Raw genomic sequence first — 13553 nt, 5'->3', positions numbered from 1 at the left:
GATAACTTATTAATAAACAGTATTAGTCTTAAAAATAGTGATAATAGTAATGTTCTTTTGCAAAAAAAAAAAAAATTTGCCGGCCAGAGGCGCTACAGTCTGGAACCGCGAGACCGCTACGGTCACAGGTTCGAATCCTGCCGCGGGCGTGGGTGTGTGTCATGTCCTTAGGTTAGTTGGGTTTAAGTAGTTCTAAGTTCTAGGGGACTGGTCACCTCAGAAGTTAAGTCCCGTACGTAGAGCCATTTGAAAATAATTTAGTTCCGTGATTGAAACAGAATCGAATAGTTTAGTTTTTACCCCTCAGAAAATTTCATTTTACCCCTCAATGGGTACTTACACCCAGATTGGGAACCACTGTTCTAGTCTTTCCAGCTTACTGAGGTGCATTTTGAAGGTTTTCGTTCCGTGTACGTAAGACACGACTGCCAAACACACGTATTTTGAGACGTAAGTGGACAAGACAAGGAAGTCGATAGAACTCGGCGGCACTTGATAATTTGACCACACTGATAACAGAATCGTTGTCTTCCCCAGTACTGAAACCACGAGTACCTCTGTGCTCTCCGCAATGTAGTGCACGACGGCTTGCGAAGTTTGCGAGTGGAAGTGCGTGTCTGAAAGAGGATAGATTGCGACATTCCGCTTCTCCCGTTAAAGTCATTTCACCACATAATAAAAGTTTCGTCAGCACAACCACCCACAAAATGTGCACCGTCACTAATCGCCAGTGTGCGGCTCGCCCGCCCGCTGTTACCTTTGCACCGCGGCGCGCTGCTACGTCACGGGCCGCCGGCCCGCCATTGGCTGAGGCGCGCGACCTTGGCCGAGCGCAGCCTGACGCGCCGCGCGAGTCGGCTGCCACTGCGCCGAGCGGCAATAACAGCCGGCACTAGGGCCCGTCGCGCCGTGTTCCTCAGTCGCCGCGATGGACTTCGTCACGCTGCTGACCAGGGTAGCCACCTTGCTCACCGCCTGCGTGTACGGCGTGCACTTCGTGGCGCGCAATGTCTGGCGCTGGCTGAAGAACCCCACCAACTTCTTCTGGAGGGTGGCCAAGCGGCCGACGCCGCCTGCTGTGCTCAGCGACCCCGCCCTCGGGGAGCATCGCTATGCTCAACTGAAGGTACGCCAAATTGCAGCTTTCTTCCTCTTTACAATCATTTGAACTATTTGATAAAAATTCTCATGCCAATCAATTATCACTTGACGATCAACTCGGATGGGCCGAAGCTCAAAGCATTATCTTCACAGGTATGTGGTCGCATCGATGAATTGGAGACAATCAAAAAACAGAACATGAAAAATGGAGTGCAATGGTCAGACAAAGGAGGAGGGATGAGAGTTATAATTTAACATCCAGTCAATCTAGTGGCTCCTGAACATTCGACACTAAATTCAAATATAGAAAAAGAGAAAAGGAGAAAGGCTACACAACAGTATTTTGCTGATGATGTCAATAAAGACAAACAAGCGTAAATGGACAAAGATGAATTTGCGCCAAGTGAACCAAGCAATGACAGAAAACGTAACTGCAACACTCCTGATTAAGAGACCAACGGTTGAGCACTACTGTTAATGGAACTTCTGGACAGTATGGTCATGGTCTATGAAACTTTTTTGCTCCTGACGTTTTGTTCAGAGCAGTGTTGGACATCTTCAAAGGTGCTCCTGTTTCGGCTGTCTCACCAGCTGACCACACTCAGCCCAACAAGGAGCACCTACGATGATGCCCCAACGCAGATCTCGATGAAAACACCACAAACAAAAGACTTTCATGGATCATGACCACACAACTCAGATTTTTCGCCAACGGCCAAGACAACTGCTCATGAAGGCATTCTCGTCTCTAGTGAGTTTGCTGCTTACTGAAGAAATCATCTGAGCTAGCGAGTACAGTGTCATTGGCAATGCGCAGAATACCTAAACGATGATGGCATGTTAAGGATACCTTCCATATTCTCCAAATATCGGAGCCACTGTAAATTGTTCTACCGCTACACGAAGTAAAATCAACTTATACCCCTCATGGAAGCATGATATGCCTTCGAGTTTGGGTTTGGCAGTCGCTAGACAGCGAAGTCACTGTATACGAAGCACAATCTCAGTTCGACCAGGATGAATGAAAAAACTGGCTGCAGCTTTTCTTTATGAACTATCACAACATTAGCTTTAAATCTTCTCACGAAACTGTGGAAAACCAAATATACATTTACTTCTGTTACTACTGTGAATAAAAGTCCAGTTTCTTAATTAATGACCGAGCGGGGTGGCGCAGTGGTTAGACACTGGACTCGCATTCGGGAGGACGACGGTTCAATCCCGCGTCCGGCCATCCTGATTTAGGTTTTCCGTGATTTCCCTAATTCACTCCAGGCAAATGCCGGGATGGTTCCTCTGAAAGGGCACGGCCGCCTTCCTTCCCCATCCTTCCCTAATCCGATGAGACCGATGACCACGCTGTCTGGTCTCCTTCCCCAAACCAACCAACCAACCATCTTAATTAATGCGCTATCTCTGTCAGTTATGATCATTGGAGACGATATAGGAATTCCACATTGCTGTCATGGACAAGATATACATGTGATATGTTGTTATATCGACGGAATGTTATGAAGTGATAAGTGCCGATTCCTATCATATGGCCACGAAAAGACATTATGTAATGTGGCGCTGTCTTCGTGTTGATTTGGAATTTTGTGGAGTGAAAGAAAGAGAGAGAACGGAGCCTGATGCCAGCACATGTTCCTTTCCTTTCAGAAAGCAACAAGAGGACTGACAAATTTGATGTTTTCACACAGATGGGCGGATCACCTTTGCCAATGCCACACCCATTCATTCTAAGAGGAATTGCAGTGAGATTCCAGATTTAAATCGGTGCATCGAAACAGTCTTCCTCCTTGCTGACCAAATAACAGATATGTACACTGTTTACCACAACGAAAACTTCTGATACTTTCAAGTTATGCAATACTGTGTAATACCTCTGACGAATCACTACTCATGGCAGATATAGGAATAAACATCACCAACTGTAAAGGAAAAGAGAGGAGAATCAGTACAAATAGATAAAATATACTCGGCTCTTCTGAACAAATGGTTCAAATGTCTCTGGGCACTATGGGAGCTAACATCCGAGGTCATCAGTCCCCTAGAACTTCTTAAACCTAACTATCCTAAGGACATCACACACATCCATGCCCGAGGCAGGATTCGAACCTGCGACCGTAGCAGTCGCGCGGTTCCGGCTCTTCTGAACAAGTTTAGACGGAATATGAGAAGTAGAGGAAGGATGTTCCGTAGTGTAGACGTCTGCAGTGTGGAGGAAATAAATTATGCCTCCATCGCATAATCCTGTCAGCTGCAAGGACGAAATGCAACGGTAGTAGAGCCAAGTTCTGTGTTGTTTGATAAAAATTAAGCTTTTGGAATGTACTGCTGTAAATGAAGTCCCATACTTCTTGACAGAGCGAAGGGGAACGATATACTACTACATCATAATAAACTGTTTTCCACCAACAAACAAAAAACTGAAAGCAGGTATTAAATCTTCGCTTTTCATGGACAGAAGGCTAGTTCAGGGTCGCTGACGCAGCATTCTACTTATGCCAGTTGAGGCCAAGGCAAATGAAGCATCACAAAAGTTTGCAGACTGTTGTACTTGGTACGCATAGCTATAGAATTTAAGAATGGCTACAATGTTTCATTGTGAGTACTAATTTCTTATGATGATGGCAGTAACTTAAACATAGTATGTCCCAAGAGGAATGGTCAATATTCAGCTATATAACAAGAATGCTCATACGGAGCAAAAAAGTGTACTAAACACGGTCTCAAAAATGCATACGTTAAGAGCTCCTAGCACTTTTTCTGTTGAAGAGACGTGTTTCACAGTAGCGAAGATAGAGAAGTGTTCATAGCTCTTAAGGTATGCATTTTAGAGCCAATGTTTTCTAAACATTTTTTGCTTCGAAAGATCGTTCCTGTCATATCCGTGAGTACAGACCTTTCCTCCTGGGACACCCTGTATAAACAGAAACAATGTGAAAAGCTCGTAAGGCTGCTGCAGGGTAAGTTGTGCTGAGAGACAGTTGTTAAGAAATAAATTCGATACATTGTACCGTTTCCGAATTAATTAGTAGTATAGATAGCCAATCAGGCCGATGCGCTCGCAAATTCAAGCGGACCGCCGGAGATACAGGTAGCAAGGGTCAGTTGTTCTCATAGTACGAGACTGCTCAGCCTTTGGCTTCGATTAGAGCCTTACTACCGTCCCATGTCTAATTTTTGTATCGCTCTGCTGTTCGGTTTTAGAAAACCAAACGAACAACACCTTTGGCGTCACCGACAATGGCGAGCTGCTTGAATTTGCGCGTGTAAAGTCCTGATCGACTAACGTCAGGGCTAATTAACTCGGAAGCGGCGCAACGTATCGAATAGTTTTCTTAACAATGATTTCTCAGCACTATCTGCCCTGTAGCACCTTTACAATCTTTTCAGTCTGTTTCTGACCAACCTGTAGGTATGCTAGTAGCTCATCCGGTAACAAATATGTTTTGAAATGGAGAACACTTACAGGGTTCAAATCCTCATAGAGAGATTGCAACAAGTGCATATAATGGGTTGCTTATAATTCTTTTCGTCAATGAAGTGTTGAGTCTAGATCTAAGTTTCATCTGAAGAGAGTCAATTTAATCAAGAGCCGTTCAGTACAAGACTGCCGTAAGGTTTCTCACGGGAGACCCTATTTGTAATCATAACAGTAAGAAATTCAAAAAACATAACCACCGTTGCATAAGCACCGCATAAGACTGTAACGAAAAACTAAATACATTGGCTGTGTGTCCGCAGCTCGTGGTCGTGCGGTAGCGTTCTCGCTTCCCACGCCCGGGTTCCCGGATTCGGTTCCCGGCGGGGTCAGGGATTTTCTCTACCTCGTGATGACTGGGTGTTGTGTGATGTCCTTAGGTTAGTTAGGTTTAAGTAGTTCTAAGTTCTACGGGACTGAGCCATTTGGCTCAGAGCCATTTGAACCATTTTTTTGAACACTGGCTGTGGTTTAATTCATGCTCCATATGTGGAGTGTGGTCTTCAGTCCGAAGACTGGTTTGATGCAGCTCTCCACTCTAATGTACCCCCCGCCCCCGTCCACCCATATGCTTCCCTCTATCATGAAACTGACAGTCCTTGATGCTTCAGGACGTATCCTATCAACTGATCCATTATTTTAGCCAAGTTCTGCCACAAATTTTTCTTTCTTTCTCCCTTGCCATTCAGTACCCCCTCATAAGTTATTTCATCCATCATCCAATCAGCAACATTCTTCTGCATCACTACATTTCAAAAGCTTCTATTCTTTTCGTGACTGAAGTGTTGACTGTCGACGTTTCACTTCCGTACATTCCAGACAAAAAGCTGGAGAAAATATTTTCTAACACTTACATTTATATTCGATATTAATAAATTTACCTTCTTCTTTTCAAAAATGCCTTTCTTGTTACTGCTGGTCTGCACTTTATGCTCCCTCTGCTTCTACCATCATCAGTTATCTTACTGCTCAAATAGCAAAACTCATCTACTACTTTTAGTGTCTTATTTCCTAATCTAATTCCTTCGGCATCGTCTGATTTAACTCGACTACATCCATCATTCTTATTTTACTTTTGTTAATCATATCACCTCTTCCCTGGTTATCGTCCACTCCGTTAAACTATCCTTGCAAGACCTTTGCCGTCTCTGACAAAATTACATTGTCATTCGCAAACCCTAAACTTTTAATGTATTCTCCGCTACATTTAACTCCCTTTTTACATTTCTCCTTGGTTTGATTTTCTGCTTGATTAATGCACAGCCTGAATAACACCGAGGATATGCTGCAATCATGCCTCCCTCCTTTTTTATCTACTGCTTCGCTTTCATGTACTTCGACTCCAATTGCTGCTGTAAGCGTTCAGTTTTCATATAACCTTCCACTCCTTTTATTTTATCTCTCCTACCGTCAAAACCTTTCTGTAGATCTACAAATGCTTTAAATGGAGGCATACCTCTTCTTCAATATATGTAGAACCAAATTAACGTTAGGTTCAGCAAAACTGGTTAACTACCTCAGGCAGTTTTCTGTCTTAATTTGAAAGCCAGCAAATGTGTCAAAATTTTTCTGTAGATCTACAAATGCTTCAAAAGGAGCCATACGTCTGCTTCAATATATGTTGTTGTTGTTGTGGTCTTCAGTCCTGAGACTGGTTTGATGCAGCTCTCCATGCTACTCTATCGTGTGCAAGCTGCTTCATCTTCCAGTACGTACTGCAGCCTACATCCTTCTGAATCTGCTTAGTGTATTCATCTCTTGGTCTCCTTCTACAATTTTTACCCTCCACGCTGCCCTCCAATACTAAATTGGTGATCCCTTGATGCCTCAGAACATGTCCTACCAACCGATCCCTTCTTCTAGTGAAGTTGTGCCACAAACTCCTCTTCTCGCCAATTCTCTTCAATACCTCCTCATTAGTTATAGAACCAAATTAACGTTAGGATCATCAAAAGTGGTTAACTATCTCAAACAGTTTGCAGTCTTAATTTCATCCATCAAACATGATGTTTTTGAAAGCCAGAAAATGTATCGATAAGCAATAAGCACTGCACCACTTGTGTTTTTTCATCACACCCAATACCTTCGTAAATTATTACGGAACATGAAAATGGGTGCGCTATACAGGAAAATACGTAGCTTTTTTATTTATATCAGTTTGATATCTCCATTAGAAAGAAGGCTTTCTAGTTAGGGTGTAAAGCAATATATCATATGAAGACACTTTCGCTCCCATCATGGATCCGACAGAGACAAATTACGTGCCGTCTTTCGCTATGTCACTTTGCACCACAACACACCCACTCACATATTTCTGCATTTAGAGCTAGCTGCCATTCATCACACCAACTATAAATTTTGCTGAGTCATATTGCATCTTCCTACAGCCACTCAACTTCGACACCTCCCCGTACACCACAGCATCATCAGCAAACAGCCGGAAACTCCCTGTCCCCCAGACCATTTATGTTTGTAGAATGTAATAGCGGTCATATCACACTTCCCTGGATTACTCCTGACGTTACCCTTGTCTCTGATGAACACTCGCAATCTAAGAGAACGTACTGGGTTCAGTTACTTAAGAAGTGTTCGAGGCAGCACATATCTGGGAACCTATTCCTTTTGCCCGTACCTTCGTTAGCAGTATGCAGTGGGGAACAGAGTCAAATGCTTTTCGGAAGTCTAAGAATATGGAATTTGCCTGCTGCCCTTCATCCATGTTTCGCAGGATATCATGTGAGAAAAGGTTCAATTGAGTTTCGCACGAGTGATGCTTTCTGAACGCGCTGATTCGTAGCCAGAAACTTCTCGCCTCAAGTAAATTTATTACATTCCAACTGAGACTATATTCAAGAATTGTGCAGCAAATCGATGTTCAGGATATTTGTTTGTAATTTTGCTGCTACGTTCTTTTACCTTTCTTATATACAGGAGTCACCTGCACTTTTTTCCAATACTTTGAACTTTGAGCTGGGCGAGAGCTTAGCGATAAATGCAAGCTAAGTAAGGTGACAGTGCCGTAGAGTACTCTTTGCAAAACCGAATTGGGAGTCCATTAGGACCAGGCAACTTATTTACTTTCACCTGTTTGAGTTGTTTCTTTATGCCATTGATGCTTTTTACTATAACCTCCACACGGGAGTCTGTGCGACGGTCAAACGACGGTGTGTTGTACGATTCTCTTGCGTTAACGATTTCGTAAACGCGAAACTTAAAACTTCGACTTTTCTTTAACTATCCTGTATTCCCACACCAGACTGGTCAGCAAGTGACTGCATGGAAGCTTTAGACCCGCTAAGGGATTTTTTTCTGTTTTTATGTAGATATTTTATGTAGATAATGATTTTCGGCAAGAACTTTTGTTAAGTTATGACGATCGTAGATGGTGTATGCTTCGCGCATCGATTTTATTAAGACAGCAGTAGAACTTTTTTAGAGAAACAAAAAATATTTAGAACCGAAGCATGACTTTTGTGATATTCATTTAACACAAATGAAATTCTTCATTTCTAACGTTTATTTTTGTGTTGGTTCATTATTTAAAGTATTCTATTACGTCGGATGTTGGCCTACTTTGCTTATAAAACTTAACAAATCTTTTTCATCATCAGTTCTCTCTAAATCATCTTACATTTGTACATATAGCATCATATGGTAAATAATGTTATAAGAACTTACATAGATTTAACTTTTTTGCCTCTTTTCCATGACATTAAACTGTGTGAGAAATCCACTTTCTTCGTTCATATTAGTAAAGTAACTATTCGCGAAAAGTAAAGCTCCCGGGTTCGAGTACTGGTCCGGCACACAGTTTTAATCTGCCAGGAAGTTTCGTACCAGCGCACACTCCGCTGCAGAGTGAAGAAATTTTATAAGTCTTGGCAGGATTTGCTGTACCTGCTAACCCAGAGTCCAAAGGTGTTATTCAAGCAGATGTCATCATAAAGAAAAGCTTACAAAACTGGGCTTCTGAACTAGGTCTGAAGAACACTTTGGTGAGCACTGAGTTACCCATAACGATAAGCAGTCCAAAGTCCGCTGTTAATATATTCAGCTCCTACTTTATCGCTAGCGGCCCTTCGAGGAAATGACGTTGAAAGTACGCGTTAAGAGGCAGCGTTCTGTCATATGTCACGGCATGCACAGAATGGATGCCACAAAAACTGCATTAACCTCAGTCATGTCCGTAAGTCTTACAGGCAAGTCATCCTGTCTTCCATGCTCTGCAGTGGAACACATGCATGTTAAAGAGAAGTGCCACATATTCCTAGAGGAGGTAATATTTAGTCAAAACTAGGAGAAAAGTTCCTTTTTCTTTTCTTTCTTTCTTTTTAGAAATGTGTGTGAAATCTTATGGGACTTAACTGCTACGGTCATCAGTCCCTAAGCTTACACACTACTTAGCCTAAATTGTCCTAAGGACAAACACACACACTCCCATGCCCGAGGGAGGACTCGAACCTCCGCCGGGACCAGCCGCACAGTCCATGACTGCAGCGCCTTAGACCGCTCGAAAAGTTCCTATAATTGTACCTGTTGAGATGTGGGCTGTTTTACATATGACGAGTAATGTGTAGTATTCGGTAGTGTACGCCGTCACAGTAGATGGCGTAGTCAGTTACCACAATACGTACATAAGGGCAGGTGCAAATCTTGGAGCAGTCGTGTAGGTGAGTCATAAGGATCACTTCAGTATCAATGCATGGACAGGAATTACCGGCGATAGACTCACAGGGCCATGTACTTTAGCAAACAGATTAACGGGTGCTGTATATCGCCGATTACTGCGCGATGAATTGCCAGCGCCTCTGGAGAACGTTCCTGTTGCAGGAAGACAAGGACTGTGGCTTATACACCACAGGATACCACTCTTTTTTTCTAAGGATCTTGCGACACTACCTCACCGCAACGTTTCCTGGGCAACGGATTGATCGAGGAGGTCCGGTAGAATGGCCTCGCCGTTCACAGGACACGAATCCGTTGATTTCTCGCTATGGGAGCATTTAAAGGCATTGGTGTACGCCCAACCCACCGACAATATGAAACGTTACAGTAGCGTGTGACCAACATATGTAGCGCAATCCGACTTTGAGCCAGGTGAATTTGAAAAAGTGTGTGATACACTGCGAAGAAATTCGGAAGAATTCGTCAGGATTCGAGGAACGCACATGCAACAATTCGTAACATGTTGTATACGTCTACGGAGCAGGCAGATGGCAATGAGAGGACAGATTGGCTCATATCTCAACAGTTTACTTACTGATTTTCGGATTATCGTTATAGGAACTTTACTTCTAGTTTTGATTACCTCTTGTAGGAATATGTGACACCTATTTTTAAAACCCCTTTACTTTATTTTCCTACCCTCACTGTCTTTTAAACCTGCTCTTGAGATTAGACTGTTATACATGTACATGAATGTTGTGCAATACTTCTTCCGAGTTTAAACAGAATTTTCGTTAGTCTGAGGGCGTAAATAATCATGTTTATTATTTCCACTTTTTTTTTTAATTATTGGCTAATGTCAAGAGTAATCCATTTACGAATCTGGAATATTTGATAATTCATAGAATTGGAAGGAAAATCAGCATTGGCGGTATTTTGTTGTTTTATTGTCAGCAAAATCGATTTTCGGTCACTTAGAGACCATACTCAGTGCTGTAATATACAGTTAGAATTGGTAGGCACTGGTATCAAGCTATAACCACAAGCTTAGAGCGATCACATAAACTTATGTTTATGTGCGATCACTTATGTTTATGTGATCGCTCTAAGCTTGTGGTTATAGCTTGATACCAGTGCCTACCAATTCTAACTGTATATTTTCTTTCCATTTCTATCCACAATTTTGTCGTGGTGCACACAACACGCCATGGAGTCGCCAATCAATACAATTTGATAATTGAGCATCTCAGGCTTTTGGGACTGCAGGTCAAGCACAGAGAATCAGTTTTTCTTTTTTCAGTGATTACATCCTCTTTTCGTCCTTTATGCATTGCGTATATGAGACAACCCTTAGACTGGGAAGCAACACTTATATAGAAAACTTCGTTTTAAAGCGATGCTCCAAAAAATTTACAATAGGTGTTAAAATGCCTGTTCTAAGTCTTGTTACATATTGGATGCTTAAGGTTGAATAACAAGTGAACTATTTTTCGTTTACTAATTTTTGTTTATTTCTAACTGGTTTTAGGCTTTCTGGACCATCCTCAGGACACATCTGACTATCCTCCGCAAAGGGCTCTAGTTCTTAGGTACCGATAACCAAACATTATAAGCAAAAATACAATCCACTTCTACAGAATGATGTACACCTAACTTGTTTTTTAACGTTGTAAATTGCACTTTACGCAATGACAATATTAAGCGCAATAGATAAAAAACTACACAATATTACAGGTTATTCGGTGATGTGTTATAGTTTGTGAGATCGTGACATTGGTTGAGAACTGTCCAATTGGGCACCAGTCATTTACGTTATGCAGCAAACTTGTTTTACATTGTAAGTTACAGTTTACGCAAAGGACAATATTAACCACAGTATACGATGAAATGAAATTAGCGTTTGGCGTCATTGGCCGGGAGGCCCCTTGCGGGGCAGGTCCGGCCGCCTTGGTACAGGTCTTGTTACATTGTACGCCACATTGGGCGACCTGCGCGCCGGATGGGGATGAAATGATGATGAAGACAGCACAACACCCAGTTCCTGAGCGGAGAAAGTCCCCGACCTAGCCGGGAATCGAACCTGATCCCGTACGACGGCAATCCATTACACTGACCATGTAGCTATCGGGGCGGCGTAGTACACGATTAAAATACACGATGCACTGTGCTTAATGTTGACCGTTGCGTATAAAGTGTAATTTACAGAGTTAAAAAACAAATTCAGTGCGCATCATTCTGTGAAAACGAATTATATCTTTGCTTCTGAAAATTAGTTAGAAATAAACAAAAATTAGTAGAACAAAACCAGTTTACTTGTTATTCAGCCTTAAATATGGAATTGTTCTACAAAGAAGTGACTGAATAGTCCATAAATAAGACATTCTGGATACTTTCGAAAACAACGAGTTCAAAAATGGCTCTGAGCACTATAGTCATCAGTCCCCTAGCACTTAGAACTACTTAAACCTAACTAACTTAAGGACATCACACAACACCCAGTCATCACGAGGCAGAGAAAAAACAACGAGTGTCAAACTGTGTCGAACACGCAAGGTTGGTTGGTTGTTTCGGGGAAGGAGACCAGACAGCGAGGTCATCGGTCTCATCGGATTAGGGAAGGACGGGGAAGGAAGTCGGCCGTGCCCCCGTGCCCTTTGAAAGGAACCATCCCGGCATTTGCCTGGAGCGATTTAGGGAAATCACGGAAAACCTAAATCAGGATGGCCGGACGCGGGATTGAACCGTCGTCCTCCCGAATGCGAGTCCAGTGTCTAACCACTGCGCCACCTCGCTCGGTCAACACGCAAGGATCCTGTTTGACGTCATGAAATGCACCACTGATTGGGACAATCAACACAGCTCTAGTGAGAATTGGAGAAATGCACGCCACATTCTCGAGATGCTCCCAAAGCAATCATCAAAGAAACAAAAACAGGCGACCGCGATAGTCATACAGCAGACACTGCCACACCTATCCAGTGTTCCTCGAAGCTGTGCTGCATCAGCACGAAAATGTCATGTTCTTCCTTCACACAGCAAGTGTTAGGGAAAAGTGGGTGGTTTCGGGCAAGACGTGTATCAAAAATCTACCACTAGTGACAGCAACTGTAACACCACTGTACTGTGAACTATGGAGGAAGAAGACCACGCACACCATTTTGCTTCGGAGAGACAACAATGTATCAGTCCCTTGTGAGTTTTACTGTGCACAAAGTTAACTTCCGAGTGTTTTATTTTGTTTACATGTAAATAAAATTTCATTACCTCGCCATATTTATAAAATTTTCGAAATACTGGTACTCTGCAGGCTGTCAAAAGTATGGAGTCTCCTTTGATCCAACAACAAACTGGTTTCAGAACAGGCAAATGTTGCATATTGCATGTACTGCAGTAAACGCAACACATCGAGGATGGGTTCGAGGAAAGAAATGTCACCGGGACTATTTTTATAGACTTATTAAATCCTTACGACACAGTCAACGTAGGACTGCTATTCTTAAAAGCGTACGCACTAAGATTATAGCATGACTCAAATGATTGGAGATCTCCTCCAAAACAGAAGATTCTTTGTCGATTTTCAAGGGCAATGAAGCCGCTGGAGAACACAAACGAGGCGCCTCTCGCAGGCTAGTGTGCTGTCTCCGTTCCTTTTCAATATCTACATCGATGACCAGCCACTCCCACAAGGCATTCACAGTTTTATATACACAGATGACTGTGATTCACAGCTCAAGCACTCAACTTCGACATCATCGAAAATCAGAAGCTCATGAACCAGCTGGTTGTCTACTGCAAGGAAAACCAAACAAACGTAATCCTTCGAATACTCATACCTGTGCTTTTTACCTGAAGAACAACCAGGTGTCAAAGACACTACACGTAGCAATACAGCTAGAGAATTGCGCAACCCATATTAGCAGCTATAAAGGCAACATTGTGTACAAATTAGCAAGCACTTTATGCCGTGCGCAACCCAAGGCAGTAAGAAATCCAAATTTTGTGCTACTCAGCAACGGAGTATGCATGTCCAGAGTGGTATAACTTCAGCCATGCCGAACAAGTGGACATACCACTCAATGAATCATGCCGTATCATAACAGGCTGTTTGAGATCAACACCAACTGATAAACTACACTACCTAGGCGGTATGGCTCACCTTAGCATCAGACGGGAAGTGGAATGTACATCGCCCACCACCTTTCTGGATACCAACCAACCCGCCGCAGATTTAAAACTATGTGGAGTTTCCCGCACACAAAAGAAAATCTCACTAAGCATCGCAACAAACAAGAGTAGAAAC

The 13553-nt window shown here is 42.7% G+C and overlaps 1 protein-coding gene across 1 annotated transcript in view; it reads left to right on the top strand.

Annotated features, from left to right (window-relative positions):
• The first annotated feature begins 878 nt into the window (after positions 1 to 878).
• The window catches only part of LOC126094620 (epoxide hydrolase 3-like), a 60705-nt gene continuing 48030 nt past the window's right edge, over positions 879 to 13553 (top strand). Inside the window, exon 1 of the mRNA XM_049909101.1 lies at positions 879 to 1126. Within this exon, the coding sequence (XP_049765058.1) occupies positions 929 to 1126 (198 nt within the window). The 5' untranslated portion in view covers positions 879 to 928. The remainder of the gene's footprint in view (positions 1127 to 13553) is intronic.

Source organism: Schistocerca cancellata, chromosome 8 (assembly GCF_023864275.1).
Source record: "Schistocerca cancellata isolate TAMUIC-IGC-003103 chromosome 8, iqSchCanc2.1, whole genome shotgun sequence".
NCBI lineage: Eukaryota > Metazoa > Arthropoda > Insecta > Orthoptera > Acrididae > Schistocerca > Schistocerca cancellata.
The sequence above is the reverse complement of the archived record's forward strand: the minus strand, read 5'-3'. Positions and strand labels throughout refer to the sequence as shown.